At 39.1% G+C, this 26,187-nt stretch overlaps 1 protein-coding gene across 1 annotated transcript; it reads right to left on the reverse strand.

Annotated features, from left to right (window-relative positions):
- Window positions 1-1,873: 1,873 nt before the first annotated feature.
- Window positions 1,874-22,668, reverse strand: tm9sf4 (transmembrane 9 superfamily protein member 4). Its single transcript, XM_026154096.1, has 18 exons — window positions 22,596-22,668; window positions 16,896-17,006; window positions 15,519-15,618; window positions 15,213-15,369; window positions 14,928-15,069; window positions 13,819-13,942; window positions 13,538-13,659; window positions 12,974-13,085; window positions 12,273-12,343; window positions 12,063-12,195; window positions 10,730-10,811; window positions 10,555-10,630; window positions 10,302-10,385; window positions 8,427-8,602; window positions 8,265-8,328; window positions 7,183-7,302; window positions 6,927-7,016; window positions 1,874-5,812 (listed from the first exon to the last, which is right to left on the reverse strand). Exons 1-18 carry the CDS (start codon window positions 22,611-22,613, stop codon window positions 5,663-5,665), a joined length of 1,932 nt encoding a protein of 643 aa, XP_026009881.1. The 5' UTR covers window positions 22,614-22,668; the 3' UTR covers window positions 1,874-5,662.
- Between the last annotated feature and the right edge of the window lie 3,519 nt (window positions 22,669-26,187).

The raw sequence follows: 26,187 nt of genomic DNA on the forward strand, positions 1-26,187 counted from the left end.
TTAGGCCAATAGTGTGAAACAGTGCTGCTCTATTGGTGGGGAAAACCAAGAGCTGGAAGATGAACACTTTGTAGTTGAAACAGTGCACTGATAGAAATGTTTTACAAAGGACATAGTGAAATAAGTAGTGGGAAAAAGCGAAGGGAAAACTACAGAAATAACAATAATCATATACATATAAGAATTAAAAAGGTAAATGCTTAAGGAAGCAAAATGACACTGGAAATTTTCTTAAATTTAAAAAATGAATGCATGCATTTATTGACCACTGTGCTTGGTGCATTTGAATTTCCTCGCTCTCTCTGATTGGTAGATCCTTAAGATGTTTTGTTTTTGCTTTGTTTTTTTCTAAGAATAATGGCTCGATGTGATTATATGATCCAGGCTGAAATAGAAAACCCACAAATTTTTAGCCCTTCTAAATCAATCTATTCATCCCTGATTGTGTTTTTGAAGATGGAGTGTTGAAACATAGATATTTTTATCGATAGCTACTCCGGACAGCCTCTTTCTCACACAGGCAGACAGACAACAGTCCTAGACACTGAAAGTCATGTATTGCAGTTTACATGACTATCATTAGACTGGGGGACTTTTGTTCATATGCACTGCTCAAAAACAAATCAAAAAAAGAGCAGTGGTGTGACATAGCAGGTTAGCCCATTTTACTGAAATGTGCTTGTTTGCATGAATGACAGCATCAGCGCACGCTTATAATGAGATGATAATGTCGTGGGGGATCCCCTCCCTAATCTGGAACCAAGTACTACCGAGGTCCTGGACAGTCTAAGATGCAACCTGGTGGTGTTGGATTTTTCTTGGATTTAGGTCAAGCGAGCACAGTTAGTGGTATCAATTGCATCATCCTCCAGGAAGTGCCCGCATACTCTCACCACATGAGCTGGGCATTGCTTTGCACTCAGAGGAACCCAGAACCCCCTGCGCCAGAGGAGGGTCTGGCAATAAGTCCAAGGATTTCATCCTGATAGCTAATGGCAGTCAGGGTGCTGTTGCCTAGCCTGTAGAGGTTCCCCTGTCACGTCTGTCATATGCGCTCAGGCTGAAGGTACTCTAATATATGAAAAACATAGGGCTTTACATAGCCAATTCTCATTTTCTGTGGCAAGTGCCAGTATTGGGCTAAAGTGCCACAAGGCCTCAGCCCTTTAGCCCTCAGTGAGCACAGGGCTCATTAGACAACGTTGGACCCTTAGGACAGCTTCATGACAAAGTCTGTTTATGATTGTTTAGTCACAGACAGTGACACCAGTGACCTCCTGGAGGTCATGTTGTAGGACTTTGGCAGTGCTCCCTTTCTCCACTGCACAAAGGAGCAGAGCGGAGCAGTCCTGCAGATGGATTAAGGACTTCTTTGGCCTTGTTTCAACTGCCTGGTACTCATTTTGTGTGGCATAAACTCTGAGTGTTAGTTTTATGGAAATTAGTTTTAATTGATCATTTTGCTGGTTTTTGCCCTAGACTGTACATTAAAGATTGATATTGCCCACTGATTTCTGGACACTGCATTTTCATTGCTACCGTTTACCAGAGTGCTAAGTGAACAATAGGTAATGCAAGCTAACTTAGTTAGCAATGTTCAGTTCAGCAAGCCTTGTCTTGTGAAAATGAGAACTAGCAGACACTTATTAGCTAAAGCCTCCTGTGTTAGGACCTATCTGTAGTATCAAGATATTAGCGTTTTATAATAATCACAGTTGTTATAAAGGAAGAAACTATCAACAGATATAATAATTATATTTTGTGACAGGGAACAACCTGAAATAAAGTTGTGCTGCCTTTGTGGACAGGATGTGTCATTGTAAAATCATTGTAATGCACCATTAAGCATGTTCCAAAAACACAGGAAGCTAACTTTCATATTCAACTTGCCATCACTTTATTGTTTTGTCGTGGTACATTTTGTAATTGGACATTCTGTAAAAGAAACAAAGAGAAAAATAACAAACAAGTTTCTTTAAAAGTCATCAAGAGCATCATGCTTTTTGGCTAAAACGATGACAGGAATCATTACAGAGAGCGCCACAAACAGAAAAATGCAACAAATACAAAGCTGTTTTCTTTTATTTACATTGTAAAACCTTCAATCATACATGCATGACTCGGCCTCTTAAAAGTAAGTCTGTAAAAAATCTCCCCTGGTGTGTGCACTTGCAGGAGAGGAGTGTCTGTCCTTATATTAGACAGCAGTCAGGTATCAGAGCTCTGAAACTCTGACACAACACAGGGTGGTTCAGCAAGTAAAGGATGAAAATAAAAAGTAATGATCCTGTCATTTCAACTGAGGGATCCTTGGGGCTTTGATTAGTTGTTTCACATAGCAAGTGGCAGGGGGAAACTTCAAATGATTTTGCCTTCTCGATCTCTTTAAGCAGCTTGTCTGTAGCTTGAGTGCTGATGATAATGAAGGAGAGACCATGAGGATGAGTTAGCCATTCTTTCCTCTTGCCCTGAAGAATCAGGGTATATCTAGGCAAATATCTCATCTGTACTTTTGTGCAAAAGTGAAGCATTTCAATAACCCTACTAAATCTGTCAAGGGTGTAACAAATACAAGTGTGTACTAAATATTACCTTACATGCTGTGTAGTTTATGGTTTGAGTTTCTCATAAATCTGCGAGGTACTTCTTTTTGTTTTGCTTGATTAAAAAAAGGCCTTGGCCTGAGACATCCAGTCCTAATTGAAATTTACTGCAAATATATTTTCCTTTAAAACCACACCACATACAGTCTGATAACCTGGCATTCTGCAGACACCATCCATTGTTTTCTACTTGAGATATGGATACTGCTTCAGATATACTGTATTAGTGATACTGATCTGCACTTTTGTTGCTGTCTTCCTAAGAAGAGTGATACCACACATCTACTGACATTTAGCACAAAACTTATGTCTCTATGTAGTTAAGAAAGTATTGCTATCTGCTGGCTAGCTTAGCACACCATAAACACTAATATCTGTGTTCTAATGCCCCCAGTTTTACTTTCAAACTCAAAAGCAACACCAATCATTATATAGTCCCATAATGCATTGGATTGTTGACATCACAATCTGAGCAAAGTTCCTGCTAGCAGCAGGTTAACTTAGCCTAGCATTAAGACCCATATATTAATACCCATATTAAACAGAAAAGCTTATGCTAGGTACCAGATAGCTTACCTTAGACCAAAAACTAATGTTTCTGTCGCAATCTACTGCTAGCAGCCAGTTAGTTTTCTCTAAATTAAACTAACCCTTGTGACCAGGTAGCTTAGCTTAGCAAAAAAGGATGAACAGGTAATCTGGCTGTACAGATGGTCATTACTCCTCGCCAGCAAAAGGCTGATTTATTGTGTACAGGTGCTGGAATACGTTGTTGAAGTTATACATAAAAACCACAGATGATATAAAACATGGACATAGTTTCTGTGTAGCTTAGTTGCTCATTTCAAGTCATATTGACTAAAAAATGAAGTTATTTTGTAAATCTCGAGACTCACAGGATTGTCAGCCAATGAGCAAGGGGTTTCATGGTCAGCCATACCCCCCTTGTCACATCTAGTTATTTGAAACCAAGATGGCAATGATGAAAACGCCAAACTCGAGGCTTCAAAACACAACTTTAGAAACCAACAGATGATGTCAGAGTAGCCACTTCCACCTTTTACACCGTTTATAATATAAAATGGCTTTTAACAAACATTCAGATTTAAGAAATTTCATGGGGCAAATTCATATCTTTTACCTTTAATTTGGCTAGCATTCAACTGAAATACGGTATCTGGTTAGAGCTGCTCTGCATAAAGTAACCTAGATTAGTCCATAGGCTGAAAAGTGAAGCTAGTGCTTTAGAATCTTAGACCTGCATTCTTTCTAATTTACCACCTGAAGGCACCGGTTGTTGCAAAGAGACTTTTGGTCCTACAGAACTCTGTAGATCTGCATCACTTGTTTCAGGTTTTGTATTCAGTAAAAATTGGGCGACTCAAACTGTCAGAAAGGCAGTCAATAAAACCCCCAGCATACGCGTATTGTCCATGGCGTTGTTGATATTTTGACTAAATAACATGAAAAGTCAGACAAATTACTTCCCAACTAATGGGAACACATGGATGCAGGGTTATATGCCTTAAGACATAGCAAGAATGTCATCTTTCCTCTTTATGCCTACTGAAAATAACCTGTCACTAGCTCATATTTAACAAACAGTCATGCGAGTGGTATCAGTCTTCTTACCTAGCTTTTAACGGAAGCGAATAAGTTTATTTCTATTTGCTCAACTGGATTATTACATATTGCAATTTTGCTACTGTAAAATAAAATAGTTACCTAGATGAAGCCCTTGAGTTGAAGGTAAAGCATTTTTTTAAAATCAGGTTCCACCCAAAACTGCATGTTTTTTAAGCTGAAAAATACATATAATTTGAAAATAAAGGTAAACACATGATCTGCAGCGCACAAAACACAGACTGTACACATCTAATAAGAACCCTGTCAATTACATTCAAAACATCCCAGGACCTCTAAGCTCCGATACCGGCCAGGTGATCTTGCTGGGCTTTCCAAACACATCAGGTTATACAAACAAACGTATGGTACATTAGGCTCAAAAAGGAAAGAAAATAGGCATTTCGTACTAAAAATGGTCCTCTGAAACAACCTTTGCAATTTGCACCTTTCCCCCCCCCATTACTGCATAGTTCAGCAGGCTCAGGCGCTGCTAAGGCTACACTGATGGCATGGTTAACGAGCGGAAAAACATATTTGTGTTGTAGGCTTTTGAATATAAAATGGGTAGTTGGGTTCAAATATTCAAGTTCAGTCCCATTCTGAGCAGTTCTGCTTCATTTAGCGCAAATGGAGCAATATTTTGACATGAATAAGAAACCCAGTGTTTGGGAGGGAGAAGCTAATATTTGGATTACAGTTGTGGTTAACATGGTCACACCAGGACATGGAAACTGAAGTAAAAAAACCCCCAATAGATTTAATTTATCCATATTTGTGTTACAATGTAGAACTTCCCAGGGTGGTTTCCATCCATGAGTTCAACACAACAAACAGAACCACAGAAACGATCCTCAATCCTTTCCTGATCTGTAAAGTCTCTGAAAAGAAGGTCACGTCTGAAAATGGAGACAGCAGAAAGTGTAGAAACAGAATTTACGTGGGGAAACCAGAAGGAAGTAGCCTCCTGAGAGGCGCCCAATAGAAATCAAGACACAGATAAATCCCATGAAGACAAAATAAAAACCTGGATAAGTTACAATCAAAAAACACACACAAACACACACAAAAAAAAAAAAGATAAAATGTGCAGAAACCCTTGTTTGACAAGCTTTGGCCCCCTGTCTTTGTGGAAAAAGGTGAAACAGCAGAGGACATTAATAGTCCCGGCAGAACAGAGATCCTCTAGATGTCCTGGAAAGGAGGAGGAGGGAGGCAGAAGCAAGGTGACAGCCGTTTTAGATCTGCCACCTTGCTTTTCTTTATTGTGAGGCCAGCAGTTGCGACTGATGCACTGTAGAAAGCAACCCTCTCATTCCTTCTGCACTCAAGTCAGTGCTTGTTGGACATGAAGAACATTTTTATATATATTTAGAATGTTACAAAAAAAAAAAGAAAAGAAAAAAATAAACAAAAAACAGCAGCACCAGCAATAACTAGTCGATTTTCACCGCAGCGTAGATTTTCCTGATGAACATGTAGGCGGCATAGAAGCCAATTGTGCCCGTTAACAGCCAGAAAGACAAGACCATGAGGGCGGTGTAGCCAAAGTACAGAAGGGAGGGGATGAACTCCACAATGTCCAGCTAGGGAAGAAAGACAAAAGGAAGCAGTTTAAGCATGCTGCACATTTCCATTTCTATTAAAGAGATATTCTTGCAATTTATCACTTGTATCTACAGTGCAGGGAACAAGATATTCTTGCCTAGAAAATAGAAAACATCTATCATTTGACATCGTTTCATGAAGGTGTGTCGTTTGACTGTCTCCCTCCCCTCACCCCTAACTGGTTGTAACAGATGGCTGCCCCTCCCTGAGCCTGGTTCTGCTGGAGGTGTCTTCCTGATAAAAGGGAGGTTTTCTTTACCACTGACACCAAGTGCTTGCTCATTCCAATATAATGCACCTACAGGTGACTGCTGTTGTGATTTGGGATATGAAAGGTCATATGAAAGGTTGTTTTTGCAGTAGTTGTAGATTTTAGTTGAAATTGTGTGAACCTTCCCCAAACCCTCTTCAATGCTCCCTTTTGAATATGCCTTCCAGCACCCCATAACATGCTCTGAACTCCCCATGGTAGGTTGCCATTTCCAGAGTTCATTTTGTTGGCCATGATCTTGTTTTCCAGCATTGTTGGAAGTATTATAGAGGAAACACAGAACCTGCAACAACAAAGATGGTGGTAGAAGTCTAACTGGAAGTTAGACTTGTGCTAGTATTAGCCAGCACTAGCTGATTACCTGCCATTTCCTATGATAAGGGCAGCTGGCTCCACTGAGCTGGTAAACTCTTAACCATAAACTGTGACTGGTTCTCAGTGAGATCCAGCTCAACCCTCTCAACCAAAAATGTTCTTCTATCTTTCAAAACTCAAGTGTCCAAAATATCAATCTTTGAAGTTACAGAACAGAAATCCACAAACCAATCAGAGACTAAATCTTATGTTTGTTTATACAGTCCATGTCTGTACGTTAAAAGAAAACAAAAAACTAGGTCCAACAAAATAACATTTTTACATATGAGTGAGTCGATGGTGGAAATCTTCAAAATTAAATTTAATTCTGCCATCTTTCAATTCAGGTATTAGGCAGGCTTTGTCAACACTGATGACTCTTCAGGCATTGACAACAGCATGGCTAAGAACAGTGCTTTCTTTAGAGTTTATTGTGGGAGTGTCTCAAACAACCCTGTGCTTTTTACCTTGTTGACAAAGTAGAAAACGGCGTAAACAAGGACATAGAAAGCCGAGCCTCCTGAAACCAGGAAAGTTCTCCACCACCACCGGTAATCCTGACAGTGAAGAAGAGAGAGACAAGGCTGTGCATAAGTTCTTGCTCATATAATACAGATATGTGCCACACAGGTGAAAAACATAACCAACAATATGTGAGATATGTGTGTATGTGAAGTAAAAGCCTGGCAGCCAGAGACAATAGTATGCAATTAATGAGCTTACCTCTGCACAGAGCTGGAAATAAACCATCACAATGCTGATCTGAGAGCAGGACACCACCAAAATGATGAAGACCAGAAAAAGGAAGCCAAAGAGGTAATAAAACTGGTTCTCCCAGATGGCCTGGAGGTGGATGGACACGCATACACACATTGATTCTAGCATTATTGAGGAGGATTACACATCAGTTACATATCCTCTAAATAGAAAATAGATACTGTGTTATTTCTGAAAACTGTGTACCGTATTTTCCGCACTATAAGGCACACTTAAAATCATTAAATCTTCTCAAAAATCGGCAGTGCGCCTTATAATCTGGCGCGCTTTATAATCTGGTGCGCCTTATCTATGAATTCTGGCTGTGTTTACTGACTTCAAACAGATTTTATGTGGTACACGGCGCTCAAAAATCTGTCAAAAAATGTTTTAGTAGGACTTTGGTAAGCTACAAAGCCGCACTGCTTGATGGATTGTCTGTGCGTTATGGCTACCGTAGTCAGGAGCCTCGCGACTCATAGTAATCTGGGTCCAAAACTCCGTCCGCGTCAACTTTTTTCCACTTGATAAAAGTTCCCGATGTTTTTTTGACAAATGCAATCGCATGGAAAATTGCTGTAAACAGACCAACATCAGTAGGGGAGAACAACTGAGATAATCCAGCCACAATATGAGGTTAGTCATTAATGTAAGATAAAATAACCTTTATTAGTTCCACACGTGGGAAATTTGTTTTGTTACAGCAGAAAGTGGACAGTGTAAAGTTACATAGCAAAAATTAGAAAAACACTGGAACAACAGTATACTGTTGTTCCAGTGTTTATAGAGCAGCTACCAGAGAATTCAACATTAATCAATCAATGGTACGGAAGTGGAGGAAGCAAGAAGAATGAGTTGAGTAAAGTTTGACTTATCTGACTGTTTTGTTTCGTTTAATACGCCTTATAATCCGGTGCGCCTTATGTATGAAAACAGACCCCTTTGTCGACAGTGCAATTTATAATCCGGTGCGCCTTATGGGTCGAAAAATACGGTAATAGCATTGAAAGATGAGGAGCTCGGACATGCAACGGTGCACATGTACTTACACTGAAGATGAAGAAGAGCTCAATGAACATGGCACCAAACGGCAGGATCCCAGCCATCAGGATGCTAACGGAAAGAAGAGGAAAGATTAAATCATAATTTGCGTTTAAGCAAACCATTAGCCATTGGGACACCTAAGAATGCGAGATAGACTAAACTCTTACCCGACAAACTTGTTCATGTACCAGCGCTGCTCTGGGACCTGCCGAGGGATCTGGTTGGTGCGTACAGGGTTATCATACGGCTGTTTGCGGAAGCCAAAGTAGTAGCCAAGATAGACCAAGGGCATGGAAATGCCAAACCACATGCACAGTAGGGCCAACATTGTAGTGAATGGGACCTGAAGTGAGAGAAGACATAAGGAACACAAGAAGAATTATTCAGAAATTCAATTCGATTTTATTTACATAGCGCCAAATCACAACAAAGGTCACCTGAAGGTGCTTTATATATGGTAAGGAAAAGACCTACAGACCATACAGAGATGATGTCAAGATGTTTAAGAATCCATGTGAGAGTTCAGTTAATCTTTAAAGTTAAACCACACCTACAGCACAGATGCTTTATTCTGTGACAAATAAGAAGACACTTCATAGGATAGTATACTTCTCCCGTGGATGCTTCCTTTAACAGTTTTACCAGCCAAAATTCCCTGCAATTGTTTTTCTACCCAACTTTAGTTTCCATTGCATCCAATCATGGTTTCCAGTTGATGTGAGTCACATTAAACCATTCTTTGGTGTCTCATCCACTCAAATACCTGTCCTTCCAGATTAGTGCCTTATTAGACCCAGACTGTACACTACATTGACTTGCTACACCATCTGGTGGTACAAATTGGTATTACAGGCAAATATGGTCCAATTCCATTTTTACTCGAGGTGGTATGGCTTCAAAACACAATAACCAACACAACACAAAGATGCTTTCAACAAAAAGTTGTTGTTCCAATTAAAGCTTTAGTTAATCTCAGAAGGGCATAAACACACAGTATCAAATTTTACAATAAAAAAAAAAGATGGAAAATCAATGATGTTGGTGTCACCTATCATCCCCAAGTTAGACTTTTCTGTGTTAGTGGCAGGAAGATAAAGAATATAAAAGTGAGTAAAGTGACTGTTTGAGATATAAAACAAACACACTCACTTTAAACATGTAACTTTTTTGTGTAATAAGGTGATTTCATTCTAAATCTCTCTTCATGACCCTCATTTAGCTCCCCCCCCCCCAAAGGTCATCTGAGGTTTTCCATAGCCCAGTTTGTATTAATAATGACTATCATATTACCAGCTTGATGATTGTCACAAAATAATTTTTATTTCAGGTTAGCTCAGATAGATTGGGTCATAACAGGCCTGAACAAAGAAGGAGGAAAGCATATTTAGCAATATGTTCCTGTCTTTAGAAATCCCCCTTGGTGGTTCTCGTTTATATGACCTCTGTGAAATAACATTGTAACAACACATGGGGTAAAGTAGGATGTGCAATCTGCTGAACACTGTACTGGAAGACGTCTGCCATCACTGTTAATGTGCATGCTGATACTATTCTGTTGAAATGCCGTTGCATCTTTCCTTTATCTTATGACATTTTCCACCAAGCCTTAATTTGGCAAAGGAGGCAGGAGGTTTTTTCGACTATTCTGCCGTACCCTGGGTCTTGGTGCAGCCTCTCAGTTCATCCTCTTCATCTCAAAACAGCTTTCTGTTAACTGGCTGCACCTCATAATCGATAAAAGTAAAGTTTGGATCAGCAGGAATATCCAAGAGCAAGGAAAAAACTGCCTGACACAGAGGATTTAAATCTTTTGGCTCACATGGATTACTTGTACATACACTGATTAAATTATCTGAAACTCTGGCCATGTTATTTTGAGCATCTAGAACTGGAACAGTATAAAAGCATAGCATATCCAGTAAAATGTGTTAAAAAGTTAATTAAGGATAAACGATTCTTCTTTTAAACAGAATGTGAAGTATGTGAAAGCATAGCTGACACACACATTTTTGAATGTGTGACTTTCAAGTCATGGCACTCACCGCTCCAGACGAGTGTTCTCCCCAGATAAAACAGTTGAGGATGAAGCAGATCCCAAAAACCACAGCAGGATACAAAGTTGCTGTCTGCATGGCAAATACAACAACAACAGTCTAAGCCTCACTGCTCACATCATTTTACGCATACACGCATTACACATATACAAACATATATATATATATACACGCACACGCACACACACACAACCCCCCACCTCCCCCGCTTCTTCACACTGCTGTAAGAACCTGAACTCACACAGAATGCTCCTTTCCTCCATCGATGACCCTTCAGTGTGCGATACAGTCTGCCAGCAAAGTAGCCACCAAATACACTGCAGGACAAACATCGACAGTGTAAAAATCAAAGAATTCTGAAACTCGGCGCCTCTCAATTCCTTAATGAGCTTTAGACAGATGAATGCGGCTCCTACCCCATAAACATGAAGAGGAAGCAGGCAGTGGTCATCAAGGCTCCTCGACTTGATGGAGACAGCATGCCCAACATGGCAACAACTAAACACAAATGAGAGCTGGATTAGAAGACTGCAGGACTCCTGGGCTCCTATGCTAAACACAGAGCTTCAGCTAGCAGGAGCTCTTCTAAACTGCAATTAAATAAAATAAGCTTCCATATGTTAATCAGAATACAAGACAATTATGCCCTGGACTAATATGGCATTTGGCAAAATTTGTGACAGTTACAATAAACACCAACAGATCATTTTGTAAAACATCACATTTTATGGATTTTAGCTTAACTCTTTGATTCAAACAACAAGTAAAATTATTTAAACATAAACAAGTAAAAAAAAAAAAATGTAAATACCTACATCTCACAAATAGGCTAGGCTACCCCTGAATCCCCGAGCAGCTCCGCAACGAAAAACATGGAACAACCATCTTTTTCTCAACAGGAAATGGGAAATGATTACACCACGAGGGAGCCGCAACGCATGAAGCTTTCATGACTACCATACTCATTATTCAGTGAGCATAGTTAAGATTCCACAGATTCTGTCATCCAAGGTTTTTCCAAAGTGGACTGAGTATAAATCACTGTCTTTGTTGCAAAGCTAGGCTGTAAACACTGTCACAATCACTGAAAAAAGTTCCTGTTGAAATATTTCAAGCCTGAAATAATCCCTGCTGGATATTTTTTGAAGATACAAGCTACAACTATTAAAGCAGATAAAGAATATAATAAGCCTGATGTTACTGTTAACTGTTCTAAACAGATATAAAAACAGTCATACGGCAAAAGAACAGGATAAATGTCATGACTAACAACATTTACATTTAACAAACTTGCACCTCTTTAAAAGATGAAGTTGAAGTTTATGGTATGTGAATCATCCACCACTCACAACTCAGGTCATTAAGAGCTGCACCTTTGCCACATAGTATGCAGTATAACAGGTGGATACTGCACCATTAACCCCCCAGCAGCACAGGGTCTAACTACTTTACTGACAGAAATTCAGCTTTGAGTATTTGTTCACACTCCTAGTGTGAAACACAGAACATTAACAATTTGCTACAGAACGTGCATTTGTTTTGTAGAAATGTGCAACACTGAGCAGTTTCATATTTTCACACTCTTATCTTTGCTGATTCATATATGTAAGGTGAGCCCTGTCACCTTGAGAGCATTCCTCGTGTTTTGTCTTTGTGAAGAAATGACAGGACTAGGACAACATGGCCTAAGCACAAATGTAAATAATGTCAGGATGTGCAGAAAACTGTTGAGAGAAATAAGAAACTCACAGATTACAATGAGGATCATGCAAAACAGCTGGATCCCTGAGCCCAGCAGAGAGCTGAGGATCATGGGATACTGTGGTGGTCTGAACACATCACCGTGGACATTCTTCCAGCCCGACTCCTCCATGGTGTCCTCCTGGTTAGAGAGGAGAAAAATGTGGTCAGGTAGTGATCATTAAGAATCCAGAGGCTGGATGCTGTGTATTTTCTTACTATGTCATCCTCTCTGTTGTAGTTAGCAATGTCTTTCCTCAAGGTCCTGATAATGATCATACTCAGAATACCTGAGAGAGAAAGGCAGAGAATAAAATACAATTGCAATATTTAATACGTTGTCATAAACCCATCAATGATCTCTTCGATATATAATAAAGTTTCATTTATATGTTTCAGTTAGCCAAAGAATGTAGTCTTATTTTATGGAGTTGTTATGAAGGATGGATAGTATGATGGTGTTTTAGTATTTTATACACAGTATTATGCTGACAAAGGCAAGTTCTCTTGACGTCCATTTTAAAAGCTGCTCAAACTTGCATCAACAATGACATGTTGAATAAACAAGTGACAGTGTTTAAAAAGACTATCCAAAACAATCAAATCAAATGCAGTGACAACAGGACAGGAAAAAGGACCTGGGTGTCACACAGAAAAACAAAACAAAAACTTCTTAAATTCAAATCTAAAGTTCAGTTGTAAATCTGCCAAATTGTATCCACTAGATTGATACATATTTTACAAATTTCTATACATTTTTGTACATATTATATAAAAAATATTATATTAGTTCATGCCTTTACTGCACCGACAGCAAACTGGTGGTGAAAATAAATCATAAAAAATAAATAGAAATGACTGAAATAGTAAGAGTAAGATGCCATGAGCCACAGGTAAATTCTAACATGAATTGGACATACCTGAGAGGAAAAAGACGACCACCACAGAGTTAACAATGGAGAACCAGTGGATCTGGACATCACTCATGGTCAGGTATGTGTCCCAGCGAGACGCCCACTTCACTTCACTCTCCTACACACACACACACACACACTACACATTTAAAATTTGCTAGTAGGTGCCCAAAATATTAGTTTGTTGCACATTATTTTTATGACTATTATTAATAAATTATTTAATTCGATTGAATATGTCAGAATAATAAACTTGAGTATAACAAAGGTACACAGCTATAACCACGTTCTTTACCAGGAACCCTGCAACGAAGGAACCAAGGCTACTGCTCCTAACATTGGTAAGGTTTGTAAACTCTGCAGTCTACTCTGACATTATATGTGTGCGCAACACTAAACATTAAACAAAGTATACATTTCAGCAACATTTAAACAGGCTTTTATTAATGAGGATTGTAATCAAGTTAAAGCAGTTATGTAAACAAAGTCATTTGAACAGATTATTCAGGGCTACAGATTTTTATGACTACTGGGTTGCAAGACTTGAAAACACATTCAGCCTTAACTGACCTCCCAGTGTACAGAGTAGGTGAACAGGACTTCATTCTCCTTGGTAGGGTCGATGTCTTGAGCGGCAGAGCCACTGGGTTCAGGTAGGGTGCAGGTCTTCAGCGCCTCTGCAGGCTTCAGATCTGAGGAGAAAAATAATAGGACACAGGATGGAGTATACTAAGTATAAGCGGTAATCTTTACTTAACTTTTTAGTCAACAAATCTACTTCCTCTTTCCTTTAACTCACTACAGGCCTAAAGCAACATCAGGCGATTCAAAAAGAGTATGCTGACACTAACCTTCTACTTTGACACTCCGGGGTATAACCTCAAATCGCACCACCCTGTAGTCATGAAGGTCCCCCTCCACCAGTTTCTCCTTGTGGAAGTACAAGATGAAGGACAAGTGGTTGTGCAGATAAAACTGGGAGGGAGAAAAAAAAAGAGAATAATTTAACACTCTTCATATATTCATGTCTTTACTCTCTGCATATGGACTACATCACCAACTAAAGCTGACCTCTCGTGTATATATCCAACCTTAAATTGAGTGCAACTTGCAGAAAATTATATGCTGCAAAGTTTTTAAATCATGTTTTTGGGATTCATTTAAATATTCTTCTCCTGAAAGGGAAACTCCTGGAATTACATACACCATAAGGCCAGCTGCAAAAATACCCGTGCAAAGGTTTCAGTCATAGAACTGACACTATGTCTCTAAAGCAAAGGCTTTGTGCTGCCACAGACGATCAGTAAATCATTCTTTATCACCCTTTATTTTGAATCATTCTTTAAAATTCCAACCTGAAGGGCAATTTCAGGAGCCAGTAAAAACATTAAACTACTACTACTGAATGTAATCATTAGTTATTATTAAGCTCTTGCTCTTTCACAGTGCATCTTTTGTCCCATCTTCCACCCTTCACCCCTAAATAGTCACGTAGTTGACCGTTCCTCCTTGAGCCTGATTGTTGGGGTTCTCTCTGTTATTGTTCAGTGTATTGTAAGGTATGTAAGCCATATGCCTTACAATATAAAGAGCTTTGAGGAGACTGTTGCTGTGATTTGGCGCTATATAAATAAAAATGAATTGAGGAGCCTTGATGACCACTGCCTGCTTCCTCTTCATGTTTATGGGGGAGGAGCCACATTTATCTGTCTAAAGCCAGTTAAGGACAGATAAAGTTTCAGTAAGTTTCAGAATTCTTTGATTTTTACACTGTGTTGTCCTGTTGATGTTTGTCCTCCAGTGTATTTTGGCAGCTTTTTTGTTGGCAGACTATCCAATGAATTTGTGGGGAAACATGGTAAATATTCTGTAAATACTTTGGTACTGATCAGCAGCAATTTAAGTTACGTGCACTCTTCTCCTTTAAGCAGAAATGGAAGAGTCTGTGTAATGTACGTACCTTGTTTTTGTCAAAGAAGCCCAATCTGTAGCCGTGTTCAAACTGGACATCTTTTATCGTGTCCTTCTTTTGATCCTCCTCTTCTCCTCCCTCTCTGCTTGGATACTCTAACCTGGTGGCAACTGGAAGGTTATCTGCAATACTGCAATCACACAAAAGAAGGGATTTAAAAACAACAAAATAGATGCTTTAGAAGCAAGTCAGCCCAGAGATATAAAGCCTATCAAACCGGACAAGCATTTAAATGAATTCAGCCTGCTGAAAGCAGTAAGAAGGGACGCTCACAGGTGAACATAATACTCCTCCTGGATTCGCTCAGCCATCAGCTTACTCTCGTCTATGTTGAGCTTTCTCTTTTCACACACCAGCTCACATTTCTTGTCTTTACTCATCTCCACGTTATAAAGGGTGTTTACAATACGGTCTCCACGTAAGACCTCACCTATAAACAACAAGGAAACCACACACACACACACACACGCAAAAAAAACCCAAAAAAACAAAACAAAAAAATCACAAATATATTTATAGATATATATGATAAAAATTTAAACAATTTTAAACTTATCACATAAGCAGCAGTGCACTCACCCAGGTTCTCTCCCTTGTAGAAGACCTTTTTTGGTTTACAGAATGGCAGGGAATAGTATTCATAAGGAAGCTGGGTACGGGAGCTGGTCAGCTTTACCGCCTGAAAAACAAAAGGATCTCTTTCCAGTGTTTGCACCATCATTGTTTTATCTTTGACGATGAGAGAGACAAGCATCAGCAAATTTGTCAGAGTACAATAGGGTGAGAACACCCCAAACTGGCTCCCGTTCTCCCATTCCTGGGAGAACTGTATGTCAAAGATTTTAACACTCAGTTTCATCTTTTTGTATGTTAGAACTTCACCCTTCTCTGTGGCTTGGTGGCAGACCAATGACCGCACAAGCAACAGTGAGCCACAGACTGGGGACTGAGTTTGAGAACCAGTGCTCTAATAACCATCCTGGGTGCTCTGGCTCAGAAGTAATGGCTTATGGTCAGACTATCTCACATCTTCAAACTGTGAGGGCAAGGTTTGCTGGATTAAAGTGCTCACTTGGAGAAAAGCACATGGTGTGAATTTTTGAGTGAAAAGACACATTTTTAACATCACTCAGATAGCAAGCTGTGCAAAGTAAAGACTCTTCAGTTGATCAAAGTATGCTAAACGCACCAGCCAGACTTTGCTGAAGCTTACAATTATTCCCAAACATCAAATATTCTGCCTCCCATTTCCTGCTACAGAACCCAAAATCTAATAAACACAAGATTTTAGAGTGAAATATTTCAAGGGGTCTGTAATCAAAGCCATGTTTAGAAGCCATGGTGTGTAGCCATTTTCACTAATTTAATAGAGTCAAAATATTTTTTTCAGTTCTTGTCGTAGATACTTATTAGCAACTCTGCCATCTAGAAGTATCACGTCTACCCCTTTAAATGAATGAAAACAAATTTACAGACAGTACTGTTCTGCAGCAGACCTGTGGCAGTTGCTCTCCCACTGCTCACTCTCTGTGTGCAGTTACTGCACCCACACAGAGGTTGTGTAGTTCAAAAGATATTTAACTTTCTGCTGCTTCAAACTTTCTACCCTTTAGATAAAGAAAAAACAACCAACCAAACAAAAAAAAAAAACAAAAAACAAAAAACACTGTCTGGTGATGTTGCCAGATGATGCAATTATTTTTAAAACGAAAGAGTTCACCCTGTCATCTTGTCCACCTGACCCTCCGCTCACTCACTGCAGTGATCATTTTGTGTCATTTCACCTCATCATTGCTAATTATCGCCTTTATCGCCTAAAACTAGGGACTTTTCAAACCCTTGTAAGCAGCTAGTGATAAATGAGTGACAACTCCCTCTGTGATGAGTTGAATGTAGCTTTCCCCCCTGAGTGCTCATAGTACAGCCGATATGTTTAGCAGTGAATTTTCATCTTACCTTGATATCTACAACGTCGCCATCATGGAAATTCCGTGGAGCTACTCCAGGAACATAGAAGGACCGGCTCACAGGCAGCAGGGACAACAGCAAAAAGGCCCACCACCTCACCTGCAGAGCGGACACACGTTAGATTTGACAATGAATTCCATGCGTGTCTCTGTTGTACTGTGTGCTGACAGTGGAATGAAAGTTGAGAAGCAAGTTCCGGCAGCTTGATAATGCCTCTGGGCACGATTTTGGAAACCTTCTACAAACCCAATTGTGACCAAAAAAAAGACACTGCTTAAAAAAAATACGTGAACTATTTTTTTTAAACAGTAGAATATGCATAAAATGTTCTAAAAAACGTATCTGTTAAAGAAAAATATAAACTCTTTGAATTTGACTGGAGCAACACGTCACAAACTTGGGAAAGACTGGAAAAGTAAGTGTTACTAAAAACAAACAGCAGGAGAAACATTTAGAATGTATTAGGTTAACTGGCAACAAACCAGAAAGATGACTGGATATAAAAAGAGCATCTCAGTAAGGCATAGTCCCTTAGAAGGTGTGCAGAGGTTCACCAACCTGCAAAAAATCTACATCTACAAATATCATAATAAGGCTGCTCAATGTAAAATTACAAAGACTTTGAATGTCTCATAGTCTACACTACATGATATGAAAAGATTCCACGAATCTGGAGAAATTGCTGTGAACAAGAGTCAAGGCTGAAAATTAAAACTGAATTCCACATCATGCTGTATCAGTGACAACAGCACGGCTTTGCAGTAAAATTCCAGTTGCTGAACTGGCCTGCCTGCAGTACAAACTGTTTATAAAACAAAAACAATATGACAAAAAAGTCCAAGACTGCTGGGCAGCTACAATTTGACAAAACGGGACAAAATTCCTACATTCAAACTCCAGACATTTACAGACTGTTACACAGGAGTAAACATGGCCCCGTTCCAACTTTTCTTTGATGTGCTGCTGTCATCAAATTCAAAATGAGCTAATATTGCTCTTCAACACACAGATCTGACTTATTTTTTATGTTCAGTTGTGATTAAAAAATGGCTTTATGGCAGATCACTTTGGTTATTTCTTACTTATAGCTCTTGATCAATATGACACCTAAACTAAGGCATTATTAAAAATACTGTTTAGTTTATCTTCTAGGAAGCCTGTCTTAAATTTCTGACAGTATTGCATCTCCTGGATGAGGTAGATAAGGTGCATGAGTTTTTGTAAATGTGTATCCACAATAAAGAAAAGCCAGTATATCAACATTCTCAGAACTGAGGCTTGGCCTGTGCATTGATATGTATCCTACTGCAAAAAGCAGACAATTATATTTTAAATATTAATTTAATTTAATATAATATTTTACATAGATTTTATGCCTACTTTGTAGGGTTGCACGATTTTGCATAAAATGAGAATAACGATTTTTTGGCTTAGAATTGAGATCACGATTCTCTCACGATTTTCTTTTCCAGTATAAATATTTATTGCACTTATTAACTGCACATCAACTTCGTAACAGTTGAGATTGAACATAAAAACAATAAATAAACATAAAAACAACAAATGTCTCACATTTTGTTGTTGCCGCAAAATGTTGTACTGCTTGAAATTCCGTCTCCACCGTTGCTCGACACTGCGTGTATAGAGCAGGTAGTGCAACAATAGAAAAATAGTTGCAGGACGGCACTGTGTAGCGTTTGTCTAGGGTGTTGATCATTTTCCTAAATCCCTCGTTTTGCACAGTGTTGATGGGAGCCATATCTTTGGTCAGGTGATAAGTAATTTCTTTGTGCCTGCAGGAGTTCGACGGGTATAGGGAAGCGCTGTATAAGGTTCCCGTTATTGATGTTTGCGTGGTTGACCGGGACGGATTTTCTCCCGTCACTTTCTCCTCATCCCTGACGTGCTCTCCGTTGTTTTTCCCCTGCTAATTTTAGCATCACACGGCACAGCTTCTGTATCACGTGGTATAAGGCTCCGCCCTTGTCATTTGTTGAGCAGGAAGAGTGAGCGCTTGTTTCCATGCAGATTACGTCCCGGATCAAAATGCGGTACAATCATTGTCGTCGTCTTTTTTTTTTTTTTTTTTAAATCGTTGTTATTTGGAAATGAGATCGCACATAAGTATGAATCGAGATCGCGATTTTCTAACGATTAATCGTGCAGCCCTACTACTTAGTTAACAGTACATCTGCATATTTTACAAACAGCAGTAGTTGAGAGCAGCAAGTTTGCGGTGGAGCTTGCTGAGCAGGTAGAGTGGTTCTTATGCAGCACTTTTCTACTCCCTACTAAAGCAAAGGGCTTTATATAACATGACTCATTCACCCATTTACACACATTCCCAAATTATTTCTGATGGATGCATCTGAGGACAACTTGGGGTTCCAAGAATGCCAGAGCAATTGGAGCAACCAGGGATCGAAATGCCAAACCTTCCAATTAAAAGATAACCTTCTCTACCTCCTGAGCAATAGAGATTGACAGACCACGTGACTTTCGCGCATTGCATGCCGGGAACTCGTGGCAAAACAATCCAAGTACCTGCATCAAATGCAAACGTTCATTCTTCGGTTCCAATAAATTCTTGCTTTTTCTTTGCCCCCCAAAAAGGTATGTACAAAACGAAGGAGAACAATGCCGGTCCGTACAAAGACAGACTTGATGAAAAGTCAAAGAAAAGATACGAGGAAAAAAAATCAAACCAGTGAAAGGGTCAGACCCTTACGAGCACACAGAGGGACAAAATACGTTAGCGTGCTGCCCAACTTTCACCACGCTCAGATTTATAATTATACGCTTCTTGGAGTGAGTGCATACACTCGTGAAGTTTAGTAACTTCAGGTCACTGCAACAAGCCCAGGTACAGTTTACCGACGGATGGGTACAGGACCTTGAAATGCACCGTGTAGAAAGTAAAGACCATCGTACATATAAGTTTACCAGTCTCACAAATCATCTTCATAAATACACATTCGTTAACTGTTTATTAATATAACCTTTGAGCTCAACGGTAATTAATTAGTAGTGGAAATAATTTCTGGTAGTGTAACAGAAATGTAGCAGTGACAATAATATTGTATGCTGTAATCGTACTGGGCAATTAGTGATACAAAACAACTGTTTTATCCTGTGAATAAAAGTAAATGTTTTTGTCAGTGTACCATAATAACAGAAGCGAAACGCAATATTGTGTCAGGACAATTCACTATTTATGCACAATAAACAAAGGAGCATAGCGCCACAATTTCTGTTCAGCGCCAGACGTGCTTGTAACCTATATCACTAATTATGTTAAGAAAAATGACGCATTAACTACAACAGCAGACTGACCTTTGTAGAAATGCTTGGAGCAGACTAACCTGTGAGCTGGAGTGTTCTGGGACGTTATATTTGCTCTTTGAATGGCTGCAATCCAGTCGCCTCTTTGTTACTTCGGAAATATGGCTCGAACAATTTCTCTTCAACGACCTAATTCGATAACAACCGATCTCTTTACCCGTCGGCTTTCCGTGGCTGTCATGCGACCGGCTACTGCAGTTAATAATACAACAGCTTCTTGCCATTTTTTGGGTTTCTTTTTATCGCTGTATAACTGATTTCAATTGAAAGCCTACGTGCGCTAGTATCTCTTGCCACGAGTTCCCAGAATTCTTTGCGGTTTTACCCCTAAGTGACGTCACATTTTCAATCTCTATAGCCGCTGCAACTCTATTTTTGGTTGCAAATGTGGGTGACATGCTCACTTTTACACAGTGACAACTAAGCGCTACAGAATCGTATCGAGGCAAAAAAAAAAAAAAGCTTCTAGTTATTTGAGTTTCTCCATTTCAAAGAACACCTTCCATACACCTTTACTACAATAATGAGAAAGGTCTGCCAACAGTTTAATCATTCATCAACTTCAACTGTGCGCATGTGTAAGTGAACCAAACAAAAGTCCTCTCAGTGCTTTTATTTTTTCATCTCATCATCTTAATCGTCATTAAGAAATAGAAGGGGGTCCCATCAGAGCAGTAAATATCATTTACATATTTTAAAAATAATCGATTACCTTGCATGTTTGAATAAATTGGCAAAGCTATGCAACAAAGATCCTCTGGAATATTCATCACAGTCTGAACTGTGAAAGGAACTTCAGTGCTCCTCAGCAGGGACACAGTCTGACTGTTGCATAGCTGATCCAAGCACTGGCATCTTTACAGTGGAGAACTCTCTCACATGACCACATGACATGACTCTAAGTGTTAACCTGACTATACCACCACATGTTCCTCACATGTAAGCTGCTCCAGGAGGGGACATGTTCAGATTTTTTGATTAAATCAGCTTTTTCAGAAATGCAGTCAGTTGAGCTGCATATTAATTATGCCACAGCACAAAAGTTATTCGTGCATATTCTCAACTTCCTCTTCATCTCGTTTGTTAGGTGGCAGTCACAATTGATCATTTTTACTGACTTGTCTGCTCCACGTTATATGCAGCGTGTGTGTGTGCTTGCATGAGAAGGTGCGCTCACTGAGAGCGCCCAAAGGCAAAACTAGCAGTAATGCAGTAAAAACTCAAACACTGAGCTGAAATGAGACTACCCAAAATAAAATAGGAGTTCTATGAATAGATCCCCCCCACCCCATCATTAGTAATATTTCATCATTAAATACTCATTCAGTAATACTAATACTCGCTGGGTTGTTTTTTTTTTTACAAAGTTAAGAAAGTGTAAGCTGAGGCTTGTGTTGTCTCAGACATCAAAAATGACTCCACTTCTCTTCCCAGTAGTGAGGAACACGGCTTACTACTTAATTCAAGGTATATTCTCAAGGCAGACATCAACTCTTTTAAAATCTTCTTGCCTCCATCCAGTTTGCAGGACAACTGAAATCAATGTTCTCTAACAGTTGTTTTGAAATTTGTACAGAGATTTAAGATTGTCACTATGTGTAAATTCGATACGATCTTTACGTTTTAACAGAGAAGCCTGAGCTGACAAGAGTGCCTTTACTTACTGTAGTTAAGAAGACATTTTGCGGACATGCGCTAATTCTGATAGGCAAAACGTCCCGTTTTATTACTACATGTTAAAAAATGAACTGAAATGATTCAACACTGAAAAAACATTTGTATTAGCATTAAGCATAAAGAAGTGATCGAAGTTACCAACCACGAATCCTGAAACAAGACTGCATTTATGTTATCATGCGCTACCAACCCGATTTACGTTAAGTTTATACTTTGTAGCTGTTCCTGAGCGGTCATTTTACCATCTCTTTTAGGACTGTAACACACGCCGACACAGCGCTAACAGCTAACATTTCCCTAAAGATTGCAAAACCTGTTTATTTTGACAGTGCATCACATGACAGTCTGAAAGCCCAGCGTTTCACAGTTCATACTCTGTCAGGGCAATTTTATATATTCCACACAAATGACACGAATCTGTTTTAAAGAGTCACCGCTTACTGACAACCAGGCTAGGTAGCTAGCTAACTCGTTTAGCAGGATCGTGAACATTCAAATAGCAGCGAATTCCAATGAAGTTTAGTCTAGTTAACATTAAATAGCACTTGATCGGTCTACTTAAGACCTACACTTTCCCACGACTTCAGTGCGATGTCCGACATAATTTGGAATGAAAGAAAGAGCAATGTACTGTTTAAAGCAAAAAGAGTTCGCTTTATTTCCACTTACCATAGCCGCGGCCGCCATTTTGAATACGTGTCATTACTGACGTTGCGGAAGTAGACTAAAGTGGTTTTTCTCTGGCATGTTTCCTGTTGTGTTTAATGAGAGGTGCAGTGAAAAATGCTCCATTACAAGTTAAAATCCCCCCTTTAAAAATAATATTTAGCTATAATTAGGTAAACATAATTAGGAAAATATTATTTTAAATAGTCCTCACCAGACTACAGAAAACTGTATAGCTATTAGCTATTAACTATAATAACATTTTACTTTTTATTTATTTTAGGTTAAGTTCAACTTGAGCTATATATATGTATCGCCCCTGCAGGCAGTCTATCCTTCAAGCTTGGGTCCTCTACCAGAGGCCTGGGAGCTTGAGGGTCCTGCGCAGTATCTTAGCTGTTCCTAGGACAAAACAGCAAAACAGCTGCTTTGATCTCATCCCTTCCTTTCTACGGATCATATTGTCTGTTGCAAACATCATGGTCCACAGAGCTTCTGCCTGACCTCATCAGTTAATCAGTCCCACCCCCACCTTGGAACCATCAGTCACTCCTATCCAGCACCTCACCACTGTCTCTCTGTCCACATATATGTCCTGCACCCCCTTACATATTTCTCTGCTGCTCCTGACTTCCCCATGCACTACCACAGTTCCCCTCTTACCACACTATCATATTCTTTATCTAGATTCACAAAGACACAGTACAATTCATTCTGACATGAGTCAGAATGAGTAGGTACTTCTCTATCAACACCTTCAAATCAAACAACACATCCATTGTGCTCTATTGCTGTCATATTGCTGCTCTCTGATTGTGACACTATCATATAGAGATGGACATGCAACCTAATTAAACATTATATAATACTGTAAGGCATTGCTGTAGCAATGCCATGGCAAGAGCAACCATAAAGAGAACAGAAACCACAATGAGCCCATTCATTCATAAGTCATCCATAAGTCCCTGTTAATTCTCCTACCTACCTTACAAACTCCATTGGTAAATAGTGTTTATCATTATGTTTAAACAAACTTAACGACTGATGCCAGTCATTGAAAATAAAGAGGACTTATCCGTCTGCAAGTGAAAAAAAGAGGAAAAAATTGGAAGATGAGAAAAAAAAGCAAGACGGTGGTGAGTGGAGTAGACAGTAATGATAAAAGTATAACTAAAGTATAACTAAATGCTGCCATAACATAACTTTCACCAGAATTGTTGGGTCTGCGCTTCACAGGTCCCGCTGGTTTAGAGACTTATTCCCGTTAACGAAGCAAGACGAACAGCTCAACCGGTTTTTTACATGCTAGCATGGGAAGGATCTCAGAGCAGCCCTTCTGTCCTCGGTCTCTTCGAAGAACCACCTTCCCCTGCAGCCTTTTATTTTGTGACACACAGTTTACACAAACACCCATTGTAACCCCCCCTATGGTGTATCATAAACCCTAAGGCACTGAGTGTGTATGTGTTTGTAAGTGTGTGTGTGTGTGTGTATGTGTATTCATGTGCACGTGAGTGTGTGTGTGTTTGTGTTTGGGGGTGCGTTTGTGTGACCTCCTGCTCACCAAAATGGTCATAAAGGCAGGAAGTTTACTAAACAAGAAAACAGAACCCTCACATAGGATGTGCCTATCCGGTTGTTCAGTCTGACGTCACTAGCCGTGTCTGGGTCTAAACTCCACTGCAGGTCCATATATCAAACGATCACTATGGCATTACTGAGAGTTGAAAAACTGTCTAAAGTCTTTCATCTTTAATAAAATGATCAGCGTTCTGCTCTACCAGGTGTAACAATTAAGTTTAACATCCAGGCATCCATGAAAACGGAATTTATGACATTTAACGGCGTTAGAAGTTAGCAGGGAGTTAGCTTGCTAGCTTCTATCTAAATACAATATAGCATGTCCTGACTGCGGGGTTTTGGAAACAAATTAAAACGTACAGCTCTGTTATCACTTCCAGCATAAATGAAGACAGAAAACTAAAAAGCAGTGACGTTTGTAGGGTTACTGAAGTTGGGCTAGCTGGTATATAATGATGTGCTACGTGACCGCTAGCGACACAGCTATGCGCTATTATGAACAAGTTAGCTTGTTCATAATATAAACAAGCTAACTTTTTTTCCACTCGATAAAAGTTAACGTGAGTGTTCTCGGTGGTCAGGAACAAATGTAATCGCATGGCAGGATGCTGTAAAAGGACCAAACTTCAGCCGGGAGAACAACTGAGATAATCCATCCACAATATGAGGTTAGTCATTCATATACTGCTGCATGGGCTGGGCTGTAGTTACATCCTAAGGTTTTAAAAACTGAGCTTAAATAAATGATTAGCGGTAATAAAAGCCGAGGGAGGTCAACAGTGATCACTGACTGTTTTAGGAGCTTTTTGAGATTAAATAGAAGAAAATACATAACATTAAACATGTTAACAACACAAAAGCCATATTAAACGCAGACTACTTTAGGCCAGGAAGTAGGATTCGTCGTGTCATCACTGAACAACCGGATAATAAAACACAACACTACATTTAACAATTTGACTCCAACAAGCATCACATTATTTTTTGTTTACTTTGACATTTACCATTAGTTAGCAGAGCTGCCTCGTACATTCATGTCTTCTGGCTGTGATGTGATGAAATTGAGTGATGGGGCTTGGAATCAGAGTTAGGACAGTTTATGGAAGCTGTTACATTGCTTCAATAAAACAAAAACTAAAGTGTAAACGCTGCATAGTGAACGCTGTGCCCGAGAAGAACATTCAGAAGTTGAATTTGAAGAATTGTAAATCTGTAATGTGAAATTGTTGTTAATATGTTACTGTTATAAGCAGTGTTGGTCAAGTTACTTGAAAATAGTAGTTACTAATTACTGATTACTTCTTCAAGAAAGTAATCCTGTTACTTTACTGACTACTTATTTTTTTAAAAGTAATTAGTTACTTTATTACTTAGTTACTTTAAAAAACAATATACAATATACAACCTGATTACGTTATAAAGAAATAGACCTTTCAGTCCATTTCTACTTTTTCTGCACAATCCATCATATAAAATTGAATCAAATGAAAAAGTCTTTTTTTTAAATTGTTTTATGAGCTTTAATCTTTTAACTTAATGCACATTGTGTCAAGCAAAAATGAAATCATATGCAACTGTCTTTGACTTAAAGAAATTATTTTACATTTAAACCTATTTTCTGCATATTCCAGAATATAAAATAAAATTATTTTTTTCTGTTTACACGCACTCTTTCAAATAGATGCAAGTAAAACACAGCAATAAATAAATAAAATCAAAGATTCAGCAGCACTAAGTCCTGTTGCTCTTTAATCTATTTTCACCTGTTTAGCAGGAGTGGGGCAGGTGGAGGTTTGTCCGGTGCCGCAGCCCTTATGTCAGTGGGGGGATCCGGGGGTTTCTGTGAATTTCACATTCCCATGGCAGCGTGCTCGGTGCTTGCTCAGATTTAAAGTTTAATTTTTCTCTGTAGAAAGAAGTTTTCTTCCCATGCAAAGTATACAACGGACCCAAATGTTTTTGTCACTTTTTACAAAATCAAACTCAAAGTAATGTCACTACTTCTAAACTTTAA

Source organism: Astatotilapia calliptera, chromosome 20 (assembly GCF_900246225.1).
Source record: "Astatotilapia calliptera chromosome 20, fAstCal1.2, whole genome shotgun sequence".
Taxonomy (NCBI): domain Eukaryota; kingdom Metazoa; phylum Chordata; class Actinopteri; order Cichliformes; family Cichlidae; genus Astatotilapia; species Astatotilapia calliptera.

Excerpts from the sequence above, each read along its gene's own strand:
- tm9sf4 (XM_026154096.1), bottom strand. Across the intron at positions 10,386-10,554 it reads GGAGGAAAGGAGCATTCTGT|ACAGCAACTTTGTATCCTGC; the intron begins GTGAGTTCAGGT and ends TTTGCCATGCAG. Across the intron at positions 7,303-8,264 it reads AGCTCTTCTTCATCTTCAGT|GCCATCTGGGAGAACCAGTT; the intron begins GTAAGTACATGT and ends ATCCACCTCCAG.